Source organism: Nematostella vectensis, chromosome 7 (genome assembly GCF_932526225.1).
Source record: "Nematostella vectensis chromosome 7, jaNemVect1.1, whole genome shotgun sequence".
In the NCBI taxonomy this organism is placed as follows: Eukaryota; Metazoa; Cnidaria; class Anthozoa; order Actiniaria; family Edwardsiidae; genus Nematostella; species Nematostella vectensis.
This window is the reverse complement of record NC_064040.1, coordinates 15,497,501-15,521,469: the sequence shown is the minus strand read 5'-3', so window position 1 is coordinate 15,521,469 and position 23,969 is coordinate 15,497,501. Positions and strand designations below refer to the sequence as shown.

The following is a 23,969-nucleotide window of genomic DNA, read 5'->3' as shown; positions in this document are numbered from 1 at the left end:
GTTCATATTCATGCAGTACGCAGCACAAGCAACTGTGGTTACAGGATAGGAAGTGTTACACTGGGGTCAGTGTGTATTGTTTACACATCACTCATCACCTTTTTAACTTTTGGTTATTATCTAATGTAATCGGAGTCTAAAAGTTTGGGAAAGGTGCAGAAGTGGCTTCAAAATTTCTCGAATGGGGACACAAATATATGTGGGGAGGTGAATTTGTTTATTTTTATTTTGTAGCTAGCTGCCATACATTTCTTAAAATTTACATTGAAAAAGGAGGCACCAATCTCTTGGACCCCCTGGAGCTGCAACTGTGGTGGACATGGGGGCTGTTCTCCCTCCGTTTTTATTCACCTTCTTTGGCCCCAACCCCCCTTCAATCTTTATGGTGGTTCAATGGTGGTGTTGTAGATATTGATTAAAATAAGAAATAAAAACCATAAGTTACCAATTCCTATTTCACCCTTCAACAGGATGAATAAAGTTAATCAAGTTGAAAATTTCATTTTGTGTGTGTGTGTTTGTTTTTTTGCCACTATCTACAATTACAGGAGCTCATAAATACTGTAAAAAATAATATATTATTTCCATTTCTTATTGACATATCTTTATTTTTACGACCCTTTGTTTTCCCCGTCAGCTATAAACAAAGACTAATGTTTGGAAAAATAAAAAAATATAAAAGATGTACGAAATTAGAATCAAATAAAATAGTTTGATTATTTCTTGCTTGTGCTGACGACCCGACGGCCGGATACTATACTCGACCGGAAGTAAAATATAGCCTTCCCAAGCTCCCTTTCCGGATTCGCTGGCAACGAAGGCTTGTATACAAAATGGCGGACTGCACGGACCGGCGAGATTGTCCCAGTATTTGCACCTTCGCGGCCACCTAGGAGACACTAGACACACTCTGACAAAAGTATAAACTCTGAGTTGAAATTCTTGGAGATTTTGGTTCATCTGGCCACTGATGAAGTGCTTACACGCTGAACCCGGTTGGAGAAATTAATGGCGCGAGAATTGTTTGAGTGAACTTTTGAAAATATTTTTTTGTTGGTGCATATTTATAGGCTGCGATCGAATGTTGAATGCTGGTTTTGACGGATATTTTTTTGTAAGATATAGGATCTCCTATCTTCTTGCATAGCAGTACCTTCTATTAGAACGTCAGGTCATTTATTTACTTGGCGACAATACACAATCACTGATTAATTCGTTTTAAAACGGTGCATGGGCACCTTAATTACACGGATTTTTAAAAGATAAAAGTATAATTGAATCTAAATGGAACCTTGGGAAAACGGATTTGCAACAGTAACTGAAGATTTTAGCTGGAATTATTGAACTCATTCAAGGAGGGCTGGTTTTTATTAGAATAAAATATCTTGAATTGGAAAGAAATGCCACAGCCTGTATTCAAGGACTACTCAGACACCGAGTCTCACCCTGGTATTGCTCCTGAGGGGGAGGAAGAAGGGGAAGACAAGACGTCAGACATCACTAAAACTGTGTCCACACCTGGGACAACGAGGTAACGATAAAATAGCTTGGCGTAAAGGGAGGATCAGATATGGAGAGAGGGGAGGATATGGGGTGAGAGGGGAATAAGAAGAGGGGAGGATATGGGGTGAACGGAGAATATGAGAAGAGGGGAGGATATGGGGTGAGAGGGGAATATGAGAAGAGGGGCGGAGATAAGATATGCAGAAGGGGTTGACAGGAAGTTTTATTGAATAGAAGTGTTAATTGTTCGTAATAGTAACTGATGAACATACTTTGAACATAATGTTACAAAAAAGGAGAATAAAGGGGCGAGTTGCATGCAGTTGCAATATCATTGCGTATGTAGCAGCATACTACTCAAATTTGTAAAGGTACAAATGCACCAAACTTTAATACATACATTGTTTTCCTTGCATGTAAATCATTATATTGGGGTAGTTTTACTGTAATTTTGCTTTGATCGGAAATATTGATTGTTACAGTATATAGAGAATATTGTTTGGAGTATTGTTATACTGTATCAAGGTTTCTCTGTATAAGGTGTTTCTAAGCTCAGTGTATAGGAGTAACTCCAAGTTTATGTTTTTGCCAGATGAAGATGTGGAGCCACAATTGAGAATGAGAAATGAGGACTTTCATTGGCATAAAACTATTAAATTTTGCAGCAATTTAGTAATCTTGAGTCTTTTTTGGTTCTGAAATTTTGTTTTTATGATACTTGATTGCCATTACAGTAATTTTATGAAATTAAGTATTGAAATTTCCCATCAATGCTGTTACTGAGTAAGATGGAGTGACATGACCCCAACGCATATTGGCAAATTTCTCTTGCATTTTGTTGTGTAATTAATCTGTTTCATTCTTTAATTAACCCCCTCGAAAATGTTATTCCTTCTGTAGTTTCAGTTTTATCCGATGGTGTGGAGCGACCAAAAAGATTCCAATTCTAAACTTTTCTGCACAAGTTCTTTTGCTTGGTCTTCCTCCTGAACTAAAGCCACAGGCAGGTTGGTAATAAATTCATGTTGGATTTTATGGCCACCTTAAGTGGCGTTTAATAACTCATCTCAATCAATAAACCATCTTAAATTATATTTGTCAAATTTAAGCTTCATAAACCAACTTGCTAATTGTACTGATTCATAGTGACTAGGTGGGGGCACATGCATAGCCAGAACATCATGGTTAAGTCACTGACTCGTTTCTTTTGTCATCATATATTGATAAAATTTGATCATTACTGCACATTGGTTTATCTACAGCCCTTATATTGATTCAGAATGAAGATAAAACAAATTTTAAACTGCATATAAAGTTAAAAGTTTTACAGTAGTAAAGTCTTCGTCTAATAGTATCCTCATATTTATGCAGAAAAGTTTCACCTGTCATATAAGTTTGTAAAGACGGAATGCAAACTTGTAAGGAGCATTCTCAACAGTCATGCATTTAGAGAGGTAGGTACTAAACTTTTGCTTGTTCTCATTTATACCTACCTTGTCATAACTATTTCTCCTTTTCCATAGTATTCTTTATGGCCTGCTGGCTTATGCATCTTTTAGTACTCCTAATTATTCCACTGTATTTATTTGTCTTAGGTCCACCCTAACAGCTCCAATTTCAACCTGATGTGGACTGGATCTCATCTCAAGCCACACTCTCTCAGGGGAATGCAGGATTTCCAGAAGATCAACCACTTTCCAAGGTACATTACATACATGACTAACCTATTTGATAAATAAGCCATAAATCTCTTTGGTGCATTATATATTTTAAAATTGAATTTATGTACAGATCTTATGAACTAACAAGAAAGGACAGGCTTTACAAGAATATACAAAGACTTCAGCATTCAAAAGTAAGTGAACTTTAGTGCTCTTTGTTACAGTAAGACACATGCTACTGTGACCACCAGCCAATCAGGATGCAGAAGTGTACCATCTACTTACATGAGCTTCAATAGATACACCTGACGTGGTATAGAACTCTGCTACTGTGGATTCTGCTCTTGTTCCGACATAGGGCTAACACTTATAAGGCATAAAACATAGCATTTCAACCTTGTGTTAATTCTTGGTAGCTATGGTAGTGTGCGTACAGCACAGGTTGAGTTACTCAAGTTGTTCTTCACATTATTTTAGGGTCTCAAGCATTTTGACTTCATACCTAATAGCTTTGTACTCCCAGAAGAGTACAACGAATTCTATGGTAAGTTTTTAGACGGCAAGTGTATGTATTCATTACTATAAAGTGTGAAAACATCTGTGCTACAGTTTATTCACTTGTGCTTTTTTGATTTTGATTTTGATTTCGCATCCTTAAAAAAGTAAACAATATTATCCAATTTTATTTCAGCTGCCTTCATGAAGGAACGAGGTCACTGGATTGTCAAGCCTGTTGCATCTTCCAGGGGAAGAGGAATCTTCCTTATCAGTCATGTAAGGATTTTCTTGCTTGTAGGCTCTTACCAGCCTGGTACTGTACGTGGCATTCTTTGTGGTTTTTCTTTGTGGTGTTGTGGGTTTCCTGTGGTTGAAGATGTGATGTCACCTGAAATCCTCTTCTTGGATATTTTCTGGTTGGCTCTTCCCAGCCCCTCTCACCTCATGGCCAACCACAGGACTCCCAAGAAGAGCACCAGGCACTATAGGCTGGATTCTTATAGTTGCATTTTTGTTTGAGCAATTGTTGTTTTAAAGAGGTCCTACCACAAACACAGTAGATATCTTTATTAGGGTTTCAAGTGTTTTCTGCATGTGAATTTTATGGACTTGGAAAGATGGTTTAGCTGCCCGGGGGGGGGACTCCAAAATCAGCTAAATCGATTTTAACCCTAAGGGATGGCACTTTGGGCGTGGTCAGCAAAAATTCTTTCACCTAAGAGATGGCAAACTGGGTGTGGTCCAAGAAATTTTTAATCCTAAGAGATAGCATAATTGGAAAAAAAAACCTAAACACCCCCTTAGGAATAGCAGTTGCAAAATCAGAAAAAAACCTCAACATCCCCTAAGGTATGGCAGTTGGTCGAAATTCAATACCTTTAAAGATGTGACAATGACCCCCATCTACTTTTCTGGGGAGTCCCCCCCCCCCCCTCCCCCCCGTGCTTAGCTGAATATGACTGCTGAACACATGGCACTTTATTTTGTACATCTCAATTTTCTAGCTGACTTGCAGACAAATTCCTTAGGGGACGACTCTGCCTTGAGTGCATTTATTTATTTGATTGACAGCCTAGTCAAGTTCCGCTTGATGACCATCTTCTGGTGTGCAGATATATCACCAACCCACTGCTTATCGATGGCAAGTATTAATTTTATCATCTCATTATTTTATCACTTACCATACACAGATTCATTTTAGGGAAGTGACGATGGTAAGGGTGCAATGATTTCCCCTGCCTCCATTTCTCTTAATCAAAAGAGAGCCCTCACGCATTCCCAAAGTTGAAATTTCACCTTCTGCGAGGACAGAGCTAGAAACCTCTCATAAGGCCATGCACAGTACAGTACTTGTGACTAAAAAAAGTGTGAATTCATAATATGTTCTCTCCTACAATGTAAAGCATTGTCAGACCTACATATTCAGGGAGACATCTTACAGTATTACCCTTGGTACCAGAGCCCCCAGATTTCTCTCGTCCAGTGATGGTCAGCCAAAAGAGCGCAGCGCACATGAGAGCAGCGTCACTGGACGAGAGAAGTCTGGTACCCAGGGTACTTACAGTATTTATTGTTTCAATTTTATAGGCTTTAAGTTTGATGTGAGGTTGTACATTGGTGTGACATGTTATGATCCCCTGAGGATCTACTTATATGAGGAAGGACTGTCAAGGTGAATAAAGATATCCTAATTCATAAAATGCAACTGCCTCTTCTTCAAAGGAATTTCTCAGGGCTCAAAGTTAGTAAATTATGGTTACATTATGAAAAACTGTGACCAAAAAATAAAACTGGCTACATTAAACAGACATCTGGAGGTCCCTTGGATTTTAAAACATCCAGACCATGGTTAAAATACTTTATTAGTCGATAAACTGATATCCTAGCTGCAGTGTATAAGCACATGAGATTGCCAAAAGAGTACCGTGTGCAATAAGCCCATTACCAAAACCAATAAAGCTTTTATTCTCTGCAACTTTGCAAATTTGAATAAGAACATGAAACTACTGTATGGTCACCCACATGCATCTTGAAATAGTGATAGACAATTTGTAGGAAAAGGGTGCAAGACAGGCATTTCGTGTGATCATATTGATTGTAGCTTCAAGTAATCATAATCTTAGTGAGCTATGTGTTACTTGATCTGTAGATTTGCTACCGTGAAGTATGACAAGTCAGGGAAGAACATCCGTAACTCTTGTATGCATCTCACTAACTACAGCGTCAACAAGAAGAGTGAGAACTTTGTCAGGTTAGTCGAATTACACTTTTACAGTATCAACAAGAAGCATTTGTTACAATTTCTCTTCCAATATGGTATAAAAACAGTGAAGGTGTTACCACCAATGTTTAATTTTTTTTACTGTACATGCTGGCTATGAGCTTCAAAGAGAGCATGGAAGCTCTTTGACGACGTCCTAACAGCATGCTCTTTGCATCACCCTCCTCTAGTTGTCAAGACCCTGAGGTTGAGGACTATGGTAACAAGTGGAGCATGAGTGCAATGCTGAGGTTTCTCAAGCACAAAGGCATCGACACTACAGGTACCTACTCTATGTATACTTATAAGTAATATAATTCAAAGCTAAGTACTGTAGTTCATATATTTCTAGGGGCATTAACACAATAGGTGGATACAGTATGTTTAGAAGTTGTAGGCTAATTTATCTTATGTGCAATGGGGGCAACACACAACAGGTGTGTGTTTCAAATACCACTAAGAGAGATAAGATATAAAGAACAATAATAATGTACTCCTTGAAGGCATTGTCACACTAGTTACTGCTAGTTCATGCAAAGTAGGATAAGATTACAATGGGTGCCTAACATGCTGTTGTCTTTCGTAGCTTTGATGATGCGTATCGAGGATGTTGTAGTGAAGACCATTATTGCTGGCGAGTTGCCTATTGCGTCTGCTTGCAAGATGTTCATGCCACATCCTGGTAACTGCTTTGGTAAGTTATGTATTTGATGTATATTTTTCTTCTTGTTTTCTTTTTTTTCTTCTCTTTTCTTGTTTTTGTCATTTTTTTCCTGTTTTCCCCTCTTTTTCTCTCTTTGTATTGTTGTTTTTTTCTTTAAATTATCCCTAATCTTTGTCTTTTCTCCCGCCTATTTTCCCTTTATTCCTATTCTTCATATTCTTTTGAAATCTTATACTACCTTCTATTTCTTCTTCGGTTCTCCTTATCCTCTATTTTTCTTTCCTTTATCTCTTTACCATTCATTTTACTAACAATACTTATTTCCTACTAATTCTAGACATTTCGTTTTTGTAGAGATCTATGGGTTTGACATTCTAATTGACGAAAATCTTCGTCCATGGTTGTTAGAGGTGAACCTTTCACCATCATTGGCATGGTATGTTAGCTCATTCACCTAATAGTATACTGTACTCTACTTTAAGTTATAGAGTTGTTATTAACACAGACATCGGATAGCAAATTGGTAATGCCAATTTCTAGCATGATATGCATATTTACTTTTTCATTGAGACTCAAACGTTACCTTGCCCTGTGGTCACAAATGTAAGTGACCTTTAGAGGTCGGTGTTTACAACAGCTGTCTTGCATTTTTTATCACCTTTGGCAACATTTTTAGCGAGATTAACACATTTTATGATCATTCAAATAGAATGTTTACTTTCAAGCTTTACTGTAAAACGAGCAGTGAGTTCAAATTCTGCCCATGACTGTTGATGATGACATTGATTGACATATATCTTGTAGTGATTCTCCACTGGACCTGAAAATTAAGTCCCATCTTGTGACAGACATGTTCAACTTGATTGGATTTGTTGCCCACGATCCCCTCATACGGCGACCAAATGGCACACGAAGAGTGCCAGACTATGCTGCTGCCAGGAATAAGAAGTACCAGGTAGGCCCATAACAATATGCAAAATACGATACAATAAATATTCTTGAATTTGCAATAAAGAAAGCAATTTCAGTTTGGAGAATAATTTGTGGCTTTACACTGTAGATCCACCTTGTCCGCAATTTTAGATACTGCTGTTTAACTTTGTAGTAGCATAAGAATGATGAAGATTTGTTAGGGAATTACTGTATTATCATCTTCATCACTGGTAGCTTTTTATTAACGACAATGATAGTACCACAGTAAGAATATTGCCACCATCAGTACATCACTACCACATCCATCATCACCATCACCAACACCATCATTATCACCACCACCATCACCTTCGCCATCGCCACCACCGTCACCAACATCATCACCACCACCATTACCATTACCACCACCAGCACCATCACCACCAACATCACCATCATCATCACCGTCACCGTCACCATAATCATCACCATCATCACCACCACATCCATTATCAATATTACCACTACCATTACCACCACTATCATCATTGTCTCAATCAAGCGATGTGTTATCGTTCCTTACAATGTGTTATTGTCCCTTTCATGTACAGAAACAACGTACTCAATCTGCTGGGGCACTTTCGACTTCTGGCCTGCGGCCAACTTCTGCAGCGGCTCGTCGTAAGGCTGTGGACGAAGAACTCACCCTGACTCCCGAGGAGAGCAGGATTCTTCGTCAGACCAAGGAGGAGTATGCCAGACGAGGAGGCTTCGTCCGCATCTTTCCTTCTTCCGAATCATGGGAACTCTATGGGTGAGTGTTTGTCCTTCCGTGGAGTAAATGTTAATATTCATAAATTGGATCCGGCAAATCTGCTTATAGTTTTCCCAAAAAGAAAAAAATATCTCCATGGATTGAACTTAACTCTATTTTGAATTAACCACAGTCCAGTTGACATTGCCAACTAAAAGGGTGGCCTTTTTATTTGTTATCATAATCTCATCGCACCCATTAGTAGGGAAGAAAGTTGGCGAAGGGACGACGGCTGCAAGGAAAATGTGTTCTGAACCAGTTTCTGTCAAATAAACTCGTTCAAAAACTCTTTCAAATTTAGCACTAAAAGCTAATACCAAGATGTCATATCTTCCATGCAGACTATGATGTCCGTTTATAAGGCAAATGTCATTGTCGTCGCTAGACCGTCAAACATGCTGTTTCTACATCGTGGTTTGGGATTAAAACAGCTAGAATGTTTGTTTTCCTTTTTTCCGCGTTATGATTGGTATTGCTTGAGTTCTGTAATATATGTCTACTTTAAGCGTGCATATCTTCTTTATATAAGTAATCCTGTTTGATCTGTTTGCAGCTCATTCCTAGAGCACCGTACTACCCACAACCACCTGCTCCACAGCAAACTATTCCCAGGTCGCAAGTCCAGCCTTCAGGCGCGGCCAAGCACGGCAAGCTTGTCATCCGCCACAGCCCGGGCCAAGTAAGACTTTATGGCTGCTTCACCAGTATGTGCTTGTTAACGAAGACCGATCACGCCACCATTCAATGCTCCCACAGAACACAGAGCCACAGAAAGCATCCATTTCAGATTTCCGTCTGTTAATTTAAGCAATGAGCTGTGATGTTTTCAATAAGATATTTTTTAAAAGGTTTCCGAAATTCCTGGATGGGTTGTCAAAGTTTTGCAAAAACTTTCAAATTTTAAATTGTTTGCATCAGTAAAAATCCCTAAATAATTCTCATTTTTGTAACTTTTCTAAACTTTACTATTAAGCGTAAATATACAAAAGTACAATATCGCCCAACTCCAAGAATTCTTATCTGAAGATAAGACCGGTTATAAATCTAATTATTTACCTATTTCAGGAGCCTGACGATGTATAAAAGCAACAGCTCTCTTAACTCGACTTCTGCTGTGGAACTGCCCCAGGTATCCCCTTTACTCACGCACTTCCTCTTACCCCACTTATCCCCTTTACTCACGCACTTCCCCTTACCCTAGGTATCCCCTTTACTCACGCACTTCCTCTTACCTCAGGTATCCCCTTTACTCACGCACTTCCTCTTACCTCAGGTATCCCCTTTACTCACGCACTTCCTCTTACCCCAGGTATCCCCTTTACTCACGCACTTCCTCTTACCCCAGGTATCCCCTTTACTCACGCACTTCCTTTTACCCCACGTATCCCCTTTACTCACGCACTTCCTCTTACCCCAGGTATCCCCTTTACTCACGCACTTCCTCTTACCCCAGGTATCCCCTTTACTCACGCACTTCCTCTTACCTCAGGTATCCCCTTTACTCACGCACTTCCTCTTACCCCACGTATCCCCTTTACTCACGCACTTCCTTTTACCCCACGTATCCCCTTTACTCACGCACTTCCTCTTACCCCAGGTATCCCCTTTACTCACGCACTTCCTCTTACCTCAGGTATCCCCTTTACTCACGCACTTCCTCTTACCTCAGGTATCCCCTTTACTAACGCACTTCCTCTTACCCCACGTATCCCCTTTACTCACGCACTTCCTTTTACCCCACGTATCCCCTTTACTCACGCACTTCCTCTTACCCCACGTATCCCCTTTACTCACGCACTTCCTCTTACCCCAGGTATCCCCTTTACTCACGCACTTCCTCTTACCCCAGGTATCCCCTTTACTAACGCACTTCCTCTTACCCCACGTATCCCCTTTACTCACGCACTTCCTTTTACCCCACGTATCCCCTTTACTCACGCACTTCCTCTTACCCCAGGTATCCCCTTTACTCACGCACTTTCTCTTACCCCACGTATCCCCTTTACTCACGCACTTCCTCTTACCCCACGTATCCCCTTTACTCACGCACTTCCTCTTACCCCATGTATCCCCTTTACTCACGCACTTCCTCTTACCCCACGTATCCCCTTTACTCACGCACTTCCTCTTACCCCACGTATCCCCTTTACTCACGCACTTCCTTTTACCCCACGTATCCCCTTTACTCACGCACTTCCTCTTACCCCAGGTATCTTCTTTACTCACGCACTTCCTTTTACCTCAGGTATCCCCTTTACTCACGCACTTCCTCTTACCTCAGGTATCCCCTTTACTCACGCACTTCCTCTTACCCCACGTATCCCCTTTACTAACGCACTTCCTCTTACCCCACGTATCCCCTTTACTCACGCACTTCCTCTTACCCCACGTATCCCCTTTACTCACGCACTTCCTCTTACCCCACGTATCCCCTTTACTCACGCACTTCCTCTTACCCCACGTATTCCCTTTACTCACGCACTTCCTCTTACCCCAGGTATCCCCTTTACTCACGCACTTCCTCTTACCCCACGTATCCCCTTTACTCACGCACTTCCTCTTACCCCACGTATCCCCTTTACTCTCGCACTTCCTCTTACCCCAGGTATCCCCTTTACTCACGCACTTCCTCTTACCCCACGTATCCCCTTTACTCTCGCACTTCCTCTTACCCCACGTATCCCCTTTACTAACGCACTTCCTCTTACCCCACGTATCCCCTTTACTCACGCACTTCCTCTTACCCCACGTATCCCCTTTACTCACGCACTTCCTCTTACCCCAGGTATCCCCTTTACTCACGCACTTCCTCTTACCCCAGGTATCCCCTTTACTAACGCACTTCCTCTTACCCCACGTATCCCCTTTACTCACGCACTTCCTTTTACCCCACGTATCCCCTTTACTCACGCACTTCCTCTTACCCCAGGTATCCCCTTTACTCACGCACTTCCTCTTACCTCAGGTATCCCCTTTACTCACGCACTTCCTCTTACCTCAGGTATCCCCTTTACTAACGCACTTCCTCTTACCCCACGTATCCCCTTTACTCACGCACTTCCTCTTACCCCACGTATCCCCTTTACTCACGCACTTCCTCTTACCCCAGGTATCCCCTTTACTCACGCACTTCCTCTTACCCCAGGTATCCCCTTTACTAACGCACTTCCTCTTACCCCACGTATCCCCTTTACTCACGCACTTCCTCTTACCCCAGGTATCCCCTTTACTCACGCACTTCCTCTTACCTCAGGTATCCCCTTTACTCACGCACTTCCTCTTACCCCACGTATCCCCTTTACTCACGCACTTCCTTTTACCCCACGTATCCCCTTTACTCACGCACTTCCTCTTACCCCAGGTATCTTCTTTACTCACGCACTTCCTCTTACCTCAGGTATCCCCTTTACTCACGCACTTCCTCTTACCTCAGGTATCCCCTTTACTCACGCACTTCCTCTTACCCCACGTATCCCCTTTACTAACGCACTTCCTCTTACCCCACGTATCCCCTTTACTCACGCACTTCCTCTTACCCCACGTATCCCCTTTACTCACGCACTTCCTCTTACCCCACGTATCCCCTTTACTCACGCACTTCCTCTTACCCCAGGTATCCCCTTTACTCACGCACTTCCTCTTACCCCAGGTATCCCCTTTACTAACGCACTTCCTCTTACCCCACGTATTCCCTTTACTCACGCACTTCCTCTTACCCCAGGTATCCCCTTTACTCACGCACTTCCTCTTACCCCAAGTATCCCCTTTACTCACGCACTTCCTCTTACCCCACGTATCCCCTTTACTCACGCACTTCCTCTTACCCCACGTATCCCCTTTACTCACGCACTTCCTCTTACCCCAGGTATCCCCTTTACTCACGCGCTTTCTCTTACCCCAGGTATCCCCTTTACTCACGCACTTCCTCTTACCCCACGTATCCCCTTTACTCTCGCACTTCCTCTTACCCCAGGTATCCCCTTTACTCACGCACTTCCTCTTACCCCACGTATCCCCTTTACTCTCGCACTTCCTCTTACCCCAGGTATCCCCTTTACTCACGCACTTCCTCTTACCCCACGTGTCCCCCTTACTAACGCACTTCCTCTTACCCCAGGTATCCCCTTTACTCACGCACTTCCTCTTACCCCACGTATCCCCTTTACTCACGCACTTCCTCTTACCCCACGTATCCCCTTTACTCACGCACTTCCTCTTACCCCATGTATCCCCTTTACTCACGCACTTCCTCTTACCCCACGTATCCCCTTTACTCACGCACTTCCTCTTACCCCACGTATCCCCTTTACTCACGCACTTCCTCTTACCCCACGTATCCCCTTTACTCACGCACTTCCTCTTACCCCAGGTATCCCCTTTACTCACGCACTTTCTCTTACCCCACGTATCCCCTTTACTCACGCACTTTCTCTTACCCCAGGTATCCCCTTTACTCACGCACTTCCTCTTACCCCACGTATCCCCTTAACTCACGCACTTCCTCTTACCCCACGTATCCCCTTTACTCACGCACTTCCTCTTACCCCACGTATCCCCTTTACTCACGCACTTCCTCTTACCCCACGTATCCCCTTTACTCACGCACTTCCTCTTACCCCAGGTATCCCCTTTACTCTCGCACTTCCTCTTACCCCAGGTATCCCCTTTACTCACGCACTTCCTCTTACCCCACGTATCCCCTTTACTCACGCACTTCCTCTTACCCCACGTATCCCCTTTACTCACGCACTTCCTCTTACCCCACGTATCCCCTTTACTCACGCACTTCCTCTTACCCCAGGTATCCCCTTTACTCACGCACTTCCTCTTACCCCACGTATCCCCTTTACTCACGCACTTCCTCTTACCCCACGTATCCCCTTTACTCACGCACTTCCTCTTACCCCACGTATCCCCTTTACTCACGCACTTCCTCTTACCCCAGGTATCCCCTTTACTCACGCACTTCCTCTTACCCCAGGTATCCCCTTTACTCTCGCACTTCCTCTTACCCCAGGTATCCCCTTTACTCACGCACTTCCTCTTACCCCACGTATCCCCTTTACTCACGCACTTCCTCTTACCCCACGTATCCCCTTTACTCACGCACTTCCTCTTACCCCACGTATCCCCTTTACTCACGCACTTCCTCTTACCCCACGTATCCCCTTTACTCACGCACTTCCTCTTACCCCACGTATCCCCTTTACTCACGCACTTCCTCTTACCCCAGGTATCCCCTTTACTCACGCACTTCCTCTTACCCCAGGTATCCCCTTTACTCTCGCACTTCCTCTTACCCCAGGTATCCCCTTTACTCACGCACTTCCTCTTACCCCACGTATCCCCTTTACTCACGCACTTCCTCTTACCCCACGTATCCCCTTTACTCACGCACTTCCTCTTACCCCACGTATCCCCTTTACTCACGCACTTCCTCTTACCCCAGGTATCCCCTTTACTCACGCACTTCCTCTTACCCCACGTATCCCCTTTACTAACGCACTTCCTCTTACCCCACGTATCCCCTTTACTCACGCACTTCCTCTTACCCCACGTATCCCCTTTACTCACGCACTTCCTCTTACCCCAGGTATCCCCTTTACTCACGCACTTCCTCTTACCCCAGGTATCCCCTTTACTAACGCACTTCCTCTTACCCCACGTATCCCCTTTACTCACGCACTTCCTTTTACCCCACGTATCACCTTTACTCACGCACTTCCTCTTACCCCAGGCATCCCCTTTACTCACGCACTTCCTCTTACCCCACGTATCACCTCTAATCAAGAATTTCCCATACACTTCAAAGTCATTATTGTTACGTTATCAAGTTTTTCGAGTGCCGTTTCGTCATTCACGAAACGATGCCTTTGCCTGCATTTAATTATTGTGTGATGAAATTACCTAGAATTGCTGGGGAAACAATGTTTTACTGTTTTAATACTATATTGTATAGTATGTATGGTGTCGGGCGTTGTTGCATAAGGTCTGTCGGCTTATACGCGCTAGTTACAGGAGACGTTTTATAACTACTGTATATGTTTTCTTTTTGTCAGCCTACGCTGGTAGGGCCTGACGAGCTCAGTATTTCTCTACGGATCTCCTGCTATGAGAGGAAATTGGACAGCTGGGTAAGGACACATCTTTACAGGACGCAGTACAACAAGAAGTTTCATCGGCCTGGCCTTGCCCACCAATCAAGCATTGCATTGGGCGGATCCCGGGAGTTCCAAAATTGGGGGCCGAAGCAAGGGTTTCAAGAAAGGGGAATCGGATTCGTTGTTCTCCCGTGGATTTCCTTATTTTTCTTGTTATCTTTAAGGCAAATATCAACGAATGGGTGGGGGGGGGGGCAAAATGGGGGGGTTTCGAGAAAGGGGAATCGGATTCGTTGTTCTCCCGTGGATTTCCTTATTTTTCTTGTTATCTTTAAGGTAAATATCAACGAATGGGTGGGGGGGGGGGGGGCAAAATGGGGGGTTTCGAGAAAGGGGAATCGGATTCGTTGTTCTCCGTGGATTTCCTTATTTTTCTTGTTATCTTTAAGGCAAATATCAACGAAGGGGTGGGGGGGGGGGCAAAATGGGGGGGTTTCGAGAAAGGGGAATCGGATTCGTTGTTCTCCCGTGGATTTCCCTATTTTTCTTGTTATCTTTAAGGCAAATATCAACAAATGGGTGGGAAGGGGCAAAAAAAGGGGGGGGGGGTTTCAAGGAAGGGGAAGCGGATTCGTTGTTCTCCCGTGGATTTCTTTATATTTTTTGTTTACAAATGGGGGGAGGGGGCTTGGACCGCTTGCCCCAACCCTAGTTCCGCCCCTGTTGGGGGCCATTTTTGTTTCAATGAAATTCCAAATATTGCTGTCAATGTATATCGCCTCTAAATGAAGTTGTAAAAAGCTGATTAGCTTTTTTTGGTTGCAAATACAATTTTTGAAATACACCTCCGTTCATACCCATGTAGAGTACTGCTGTGATGCACACGAAGCGTGTGCAAGAGACCAGACCGCCAAGCTCAGGTAAGAAAAGAATAACCCGGAAAGGCTCGTTCTAGCGCCGAGGCTACTGATAAAAATGGGACCTCTAGTTCGATATAGGAAGTAGGCTTTCATTTTGAATTTTAAATTATGCTTTATTCAAGTATCATAATACTAGTATGTGCGCAATTCTTTCATTTTGACCGTGGCTTTAAACTCAGATTATCTCATGTTTCACTTTAACGATAATTTTATTCTGGCCACTGAGCGCGAAAATTTCTAAAATTATACCATTCAAAATTGAGAAATTTTTAAGTTGTCGCGAAAATTAAATGTGATCAAATAAAAATTTATATATTTTTTATTTTACTTAATCTATTTGTGCAGTGGATACACCCAGCCAGTCTTCAACAAGACCAAGCATTAATTCTGACCTTTCTCGAACAAGACCCGAGGGGGAGGCAGACAAACCACGCGTCCAGGACACCCCTCCCCTCCCTAAAGGTAAAAAGTTTGCTCTGACCAGAGGTTTTGCTCAAGTTCGGTTTAAATACAGTGTATGTTGTTTTCAAAGCCAATAACATTGAATAAGTGCAATCACACTGCCTTTTTACGCATGGCCTACCATTTGCCATGGATCGAGTAAGACTTTAGTTACTTTTTCATATGCGCTTAACAAAGGTGGCCAAGCACGCTGAAATTTTAAGCACCCGAAAAATACAGAGTCACACGGGTCCCACAAAGCATCCATATTCATCTTCTCACTCAAGTGGGAAACCTTGATACGTTCAACCAAATCAAACAACAATGTCGTTAATTTACTAAACTCTAGAGCCTCGGTGCGCCGTCAAGTAGCAAAATCTCACCCAATCTCGCCCTACAAGCACCTGTAACAAGACATTGACTGGTATAATCAAGTTCCCAAAATATTTTCCTGTCCCAGTTGTAGTGCCCAAGATTTCCAAGTCTTACTAGTTGCTCGACAAATAAGAAACGTGGGGGGCCCAATAGTGACTGGTCTGTTTTATTCATGTTTTGTGCCTTAGATGAGAAGCCCCCAGTGTCAGCCATAGCACAACCTGAAATCAAACCGGCCATTGCAGTGCCTACAGCCCATTCTGCCACTCGGCCACCCAGACCACAGGCTTCTCAAGAGACCGTCTCTAAGCGTGCGTTGTCTGCTCAACCTCGTTTTAAAGCCGTGCGCGTCGATGACATCATGGAGAAGTGCGGGACTTTGACGTAAGCCGTTGAACTGACCAATCCCCTCCTTGGTTCTCATCACGTGATATTCGAAAGGCTGAAATACTTCAATTTGTGAAAAAAAAATGGAAAAGCGAAAATTTCTCAAAAATAACTAGCAATCGAACATCTAAACAAATAACTAAGGCCTGAATAAAACGCGAGAAGATATCATGAATAGCGAGGATACCTTATTGTATACTTTTACTGATCTTCTGATTGGTCCCATTTGAAACTAGGAAGCTCCAAGCGCGGCAAGCATTTGCGATGTACCTACAACGCGTCCAGCAGAGGCTAATACAGGAAGCAAGGTGGGCTCTCTTCATTGCTTTTTAATATGGGTCCATTCTGTGGGAATTCCTTTGATAATTGTTTACAAGGCGGTGCAAACAGTGTCAGAACTGACTTGCTTTCAATATACATCAAAACCAAAAACTATATGAAACCAAGGAACTTATCTTCGAACACAATTTTTGCTCGTGGGGTAAATAAAGGTATTATTGAATTCCACTTAAAATCAATTCATTTAATAAAAATTAAAAATGAGTGTTGATGATTTGAAATGTCATATAATGATTTCATTGTAACTTTTTTTACTAGCTTTTCTATGTTACTAAAGTATATGACAAATAATATTTTGTGTCATAACTCAACTGCCCTTCACGTTTTTGTCTAGCTACGACTCAGACGACTCCACAGGCTCACCGAGACAAGACGAACAAATGGTAGCTCCATCATTTTCTATAATGCGTACAGCTATTTCACAATTTGTGACACGTGATGTTATATAGAACCACGCCAACTCTTTAGGAATACCACCATCCTTTCGAATTGATGTGGGGTGGGAGTGGTGAGTGGTGAGTGACAGTTTCGGTGTGGGGTGGGAGGGGTGAGTGACAGTTTCGGTGTGGGGTGGGAGGGGTGATTGACAGTTTCGGTGTGGGGTGGGAGGGGTGATTGACAGTTTCGGTGTGGGGTGGGAGGGGTGATTGACAGTTTCGGTGTGGGGTGGGAGGGGTGATTGACAGTTTCGGTGTGGGGTGGGAGGGGTGATTGACAGTTTCGGTGTGGGGTGGGAGGGGTGAGTGACAGTTTCGGTGTGGGGTGGGAGGGGTGAGTGACAGTTTCGATAAAAAAAACTCAACTCAAAATAAGAAACATCCGAAATCGATCAACAATCCTATTTATGAACCTTAGCGATGGCTGGACCAAAAGAGCTAACGGTGTGACATGGAAACTTTTTCGAGTGAAAAATAAAAGGTATACGGATTTTAAGTTCGTCTTTTTAATTGAATTAGCATCAGATAAAAAAATGACACAAAATTCATTATAAGTGTTGATGTGCGCCTTATAATTTTATGATGGGATTTGTCGCGCTTTATTATTGTAACTTATATTGTTGTTGTTGTTGTTTTTATTTTTTATATTTTCTTTTTTCGCAGTCTCTTGTGATTCGTTTTCTTAAAAAAGCCGCCGGGAACCTTCAGCAGCCGTTCAAGGTCGTCATTCCTAGTCGCAAGTTAGCCCTGCATGACAGGTACATGACACATCGCATTTCAGACGAAATCCCTGAGTCCCTAATAGAGTGCATGTTGTATGCACGTTTACACATTCAAGTCGACTGAAGCTTTCTGATTTTGTCATATGTCCTCACCCCTCTATTATCTATCTCTTCAATACGTATTTACTTATCATTTCAGGCGTCGCATCCTAGCAAAGCAACTTGGAGACTTCGTGCATGTGTATGGAAAGGTATGTGTGCTCTCCCTACACTAATTATTATGGGTGTTGATTATACTACTTATACCCTCTACACTAAACAATTACTCTACACTGTCCACTGGGGTTAAGGCAAATATTTGTTTCAGTATATCCACGGGGCATTAAAGGGACAATAAAGGAGTCTTAGCCTAAATGGAAAAATTGTCCTGATACTCTGTAATGTTATATACAGGAGACTGCCCAGATTCAACGTCGCCATGACATCAATCGCGCATATGGTCTTCTGCGCACCGCTGAGCCAAGTGGTGAGATACCGGACGAGGAATTCAAAATCTTCATGGCAATTGCAAGGTTGGTATAGCTGCACCAGTATCCATGAAGAGAGTGATTAGTCTCCAAAATATATATCTATTGTCATTATTTATTAAAACTGACCATACAAGTAACCTGGCACTGACAGTTGCTTTATGTTACATCTCGTTTTATTCTACTCGTTATTCTACTTGTTAGCGAAACAGAGCTGGAGGACCTGTTAACTCGTTACACCAAGCTTAACAAGAACGCGAGCGTGTTCCTGGGAGGTCGGCCCGAGCGCGCAAGTGACAGCGAGGATAAGGAGAGAACAGTGCTGCAGAGAAGGAAAGAGGCGCAGACAAACCATATCAGGGCGTAAGTCGTATATCATCTGGTTCAACGACAAAAGTACGAACCATATAAGGGCGGGAGAAAGAATAAAAAAACTCATGTTTCCTTTTTTGTGATCTTACAAACATGTACAATATATCAGTACGTGTGACAGGTATCATATTTAGCGACAGTAACTACAAATGCACAATGTCAGGGCCGTAACGGACAAGATACACTTGGGGGGGGGGGGGGGGGCACGATACAAGGGTCATTAAGTGGGGGATGGGGCAAGCCCCCACTTAATATAAGATTGCTGCGATCCAGTACTTCGACTAAAACCATTGAGCGCCAGGTTCGCACTGGCTTGTTTTGGAATGATATCGGTATATGATACACAGCACCTAAAGTCTAGGAAAGACTATCTTGAAACTGACACGCTGGTCTCTCCAGCACGTTTAACCCTCTTAGCTAGCATTTTTTAACGGCTTATGCCAAAGTGGAATAAACTTGTGGGCATAATATTCTTGATTAGGGAGTGTTCATTAATCACACTGAGGGGGGAGGGAAGATTTTTACTCAAGAAAATTTCAGAGCCCCCCCTTCCACTGTAAACATTTTTTTCGGTGCTCCCCCCCCCCCCTATAGAACCCCAAAATTCTCTTTCTTTTTCCCTTTGAGGACCTTATTTTTTCAGAGCCCCCCCTCCCCCTTTTTGGTTTGATAAACTTTTTCGGGCCCCACTCCCCCCTCAATATCTTCCCTCACCCCGCTCGGTGTATTTAATGAACACTCCCTCACGGACTTATTTTGTCCTGCTTTTTGGACGTTTCCAGCACATCGAGTGTTCCCTAGGACTGAAGTATGGCTTACAAAATTGTATGATCATGGTTATTGTGTTTTCAGGTCTAGCACAACAGGTTTCGAGAAGCCTGGGTCTAAGCCACTTGACGACCTCAGCAGTACTAGTCCTGGCGCCATGGTGGAACGTCATGCGCGTGCGCTCACAGCGGTATCTGCTTACGGTGCATCGGTGGCACTTAACAAGGGCAAACAGAGGCCAGCTTCGGCAAGGCCCTCTTTTCAAGGTAAGCAATAGTAGATAAAAAGACAGACGGACTAACAGGTGGAGAAACAGACATTCAAGTCAAACGAGCAGACAAAATGGCAAGTAGGCAATGGATGCTTTAGTCGATAGGCACCCACACCAAGGAACACACACAGACAGACACACACACACACAGACACACAAACAGACAGACATACACACACAAACAGACGGACAGACACACACACAGACACAAACAGACGGACAGACACACACACACAAACAGACGGACAGACACACACACACACACACAAACAGACGGACAGACACGCACACAGACAGACACACACACAAACAGACGGGCAGACAGACAGGAGCACACACAAAGACAGACAGGCGGACACACACAGACAGACACACACAAACATACAGATAGACAGACAGACAGACAGATAACCAGGTCTTGTACTGTTTTTCTCAAATTCTCTTATTTATTTTAGCCTTCACAGACAACAAGCCTGTACGGGCCACGAGGCCATTCTCGGCCAAGATATCACGTGATCATCCGAGCCCCGACGGATCTGGAGACTCTATGTCTCGTGAGAAAGGTAAGATCCTCATAAAACGCTGATGGAAATCATTTTAGGGTTTTCTTTTTAAGTTGAAAAATTCATTGGTTAGAAATCACCGCATTCCATCAGGGTGGAGTCTGATATGACAGGTTTCACGGTTTCATTTGAAATCCGCCTTATTATCATGGCCTAACCCACTGTAAACATTGTTTTGCTATTCTCTGTTGTAGTCTTGTCACGCATTCACCAGAGGGCACGTGTTGCCTCCGCACCTGAACATCGTGACCAGCGTAAGCACGTTACGTGACATTTATATAGGCTTGTGTGACCGTCACACCATGTAGCAAGCGAGCACCTGATGTGATGTACCCACCTCTGTAATTACACAAAGAAAAATGATGGCTGTTTAAATAATGCCTTGATTCCGGCAAGAAAAAATTTAGAATCAAAATTTAATGCGCTCGTTGCTTGAATTTCCTCAACCCAGAATGCTCGGCTTTCGTACATTAAACTTTCATAGTGCCCGTAAACATCTTGCCATCCAAGCAAAATGGCAAGTGTGAGCAAGCATACATTTTTATCGGCTTAATAAGCCAATTGTTGCGGTATTGTCGAATAAATTGGTCAATGAAATGTTCGTTTTTTTTTGGTTATTTTGAAATTGTCACACAATTAGTTTCCAAATGTTGAACGACTAGAATAATACATGGGTGGCAGATTGGAGCTCTATTAACCGCCCATTAGTTTTTATATTGAAATGTGGTTGTTGGCTGGTTGCCAAGGTTAACCTGCTTCTGTTTCCTAGGTAACCAAACTTATTTTACCCTTTTAATCCAAGGCTACTTGACCTATTCCGTCACTTTGTTGCCTAGATTACCAAACTTATCTTACCCTCTCGTTTTCAAGATTGCCTGACTTATTTCGTTCTTTTGTTGCGTAGGTTATCAAATGGCGAACGAGCATGCAGTAGCTGACGTACTTGAGCGACTCGCTAGGCGCCAGTCGGCGCGCAACTATTCCGCACTCAATACCACAGGCAGTCCGAGCAACTGGGACCAGCTCTTTCGCAAGCTCGACTTTAATCCTGACACGAGCTCACAAAAACCCGGGGAAGATGGCTACATAACCCTTATGAGCCATAAACCCGAATCGCGTGGAACTAAAAGGGAACTGCGTGACAGTCATTTACTCTCAATTGACAAGCATAGTGACCCTATTGAACGCTTGCGTGACACTCACGCCAAAGAGACTCGTCATTTTGAAAACGACAGTATGAGTCACGCAAGGAACTCTCGCGATCGTCACGTAAATGCAGACGAAACATTCAAATCGTTCGTCGACTTCAGTTCTGGCTTGCCTAACGGCGAGCAAGTGTCCAGATCATTCAGCTCGGAGACCGCTGTGCACAAGCACACAGGCGCTGGGGGGAGGTCAATAAAGGTAGAGATACCGAGCGCGGAGCTGGGGACTAGGCCCGTAAAGCAAACTGCTGACGTAATTAGGGAACAAAAGGGCCCAATCTCTCGCGAGGACTACAACAAGCACATCCGGTTGCTGAGTCAGAAGCTGATGGAAGAGAAGATAAAGTCACAGCCCTGCCTGCCACACCCACCGGTCGGGCCCTCGCCTGCCAGGAAGACCATCAGCGCTAAACGAATGGCCAGGTAAACACATATATAGTGGAAGAAAATGGTGCAGCATCGTTCAAATTTGTGGAACATTTTGAAATTCGGCACATTGATAGAGAATCTCGCACTGAGCAATTCTGGATATGGACCCACCCCCAAAAATGTATACTTACAGTTTTATAGAGGTGGAATTAATTCCCCTTACTTCCTCAATAAAACCAGTACTTTTCATGCTACGGTCACGAAACTTAGTCCAGTGATGGATATGCTACAGTTTAATAAAAAAATAAACCACGCCCCCTTGATACTTACAGTTTTTATGCACCATTTTCTTGCACTAATATGTCCAAGTTTAGGGTTGCAAAAATTGTATTGACTGTGTGGTAGTAGCGGGAAGGGGATGATGATGTTGACGACGGTATCACAATTAAGATGATGTTAAGTATGACGATCTTTATTTTTATTTGGTGGTTATTTTGATGATGATAGTGATGACGACTTGGTGATGTTAATGGTGGTTTATTGCCGATGATAATAATATTGCAATCAAATGTTACGTATCATATCTGTTGTGTTTTTTCCAGTCTGACGGCTAGTCCGCACTTCGCGTATGACGTTGTAACTGGTTCATCTGATGCGGATTCGTACAGCTTAGACGACTACACATAACATAACTCGGATTAGGGACTGTACATTATATAATACACCTGAAGCGTTACCCATAATCGAGATATTATACAGTGAAGTCATTTAGAAAAGGGACTAATGACAGAGATAAATTCGCCTGACGGACCAAGTATTAGTGGACTGCATTTTCCAACGGAATGGAGATTAAGGATTAAGGGACTAGATATCCCAAGAAATTCAGGATCGAGAGCTGCATTCCCCAATAAAATCAGGATGAAGGACTTCCCAATAAAATAAGAATTCAGGATGGAATAAGGATCAAAGGTAGCCTGCTAGCCGGCTCTCCGTGGATTCGGGACTACCCTTCCACAGGAAACCCGAAACTCCGACGAGCCGGCTAGCAGCCTAGATCAATGGCTAGTCAAGAGCCAACCTAAATTTCTACAAATTTCTCCTTTTTTTCGCTTGATATTTTTTATAGTGTATCTGCTATAACCTTTGTAGCGCTTTTATTTATATAAACGAATGTACCCGGGTGATTCTAATATAAACAAAATCATACATTGTACGTTATATTTTTTATAATAAAATCCAATATAAAAGCGTTCAAACTGAAATTTCCTTAAAATGTTGACATTTTGAAACAATATGTTAGGGCAACATTGTGAAAGTCAAAAGAGTCTAGGTTTATTTTCATTGCAGTTTTTCTTTGGTCGCCTTTGTAGATGACAACCAGTTAGAATCCCTCCTTGGCCTGCATTACTTCCTCTGATAAACTTTCTAAGTTCTGATAAATTCTAAAGTTGGTTCTCACAAGAACGAAAGCGCAAATGGAAGCGCGACACAAGTGAAAATCGGTCAAACAGCATAAGCGCAAGAAAATCAAGCAGTTTCTTATGCTTGCGTTTCAGTGAGAATCGGAAAATTACGTGCGCTGCGCTAACGTCCAAGTGAGAACCAACCTTAATGTTGAGGCAACCCGTACCTTCACCGTGGTGCCGGGTGTACATGCAATGGGTCACTAAAAGGTTGATGCCTTTTTCATGTCAGTGTGTCTATTATATCTAATGGCACGCGGCGAAGCGATGTTTCTTGTGATGTAGGATCTCTTAGCAATTCTGATATAACCGAGTCAGTTCATACTCTCTTCAAATAAGTAAGAATCTATATTTAACCAGAATGTCACCTAAAGCGCAGGATATAGATTGAAGATTA

The 23,969-nt window shown here is 42.9% G+C and overlaps 1 protein-coding gene across 1 annotated transcript; it reads left to right on the top strand.

Annotated features, from left to right (window-relative positions):
- The first annotated feature begins 4 nt into the window (after nt 1-4).
- On the top strand, nt 5-23,359 carry LOC5511838 (tubulin polyglutamylase TTLL5). Its single transcript, XM_048729821.1, has 32 exons — nt 5-1,531; nt 2,404-2,510; nt 2,875-2,957; nt 3,099-3,205; nt 3,295-3,358; nt 3,642-3,708; nt 3,856-3,938; nt 4,734-4,803; nt 5,250-5,334; nt 5,812-5,913; nt 6,114-6,205; nt 6,509-6,616; nt 6,941-7,022; nt 7,391-7,541; nt 8,110-8,312; nt 8,866-8,991; nt 9,378-9,441; nt 14,372-14,446; nt 15,279-15,333; nt 15,679-15,795; nt 16,338-16,533; nt 16,773-16,844; nt 17,210-17,258; nt 17,976-18,070; nt 18,234-18,285; nt 18,488-18,606; nt 18,766-18,924; nt 19,786-19,967; nt 20,428-20,535; nt 20,730-20,789; nt 21,440-22,163; nt 22,712-23,359. The coding sequence occupies exons 1-32, from the start codon at nt 1,401-1,403 to the stop codon at nt 22,794-22,796; spliced, it is 3,873 nt and encodes a 1,290-aa protein (XP_048585778.1). The 5' UTR covers nt 5-1,400; the 3' UTR covers nt 22,797-23,359.
- The last annotated feature ends 610 nt before the right edge of the window (nt 23,360-23,969 follow it).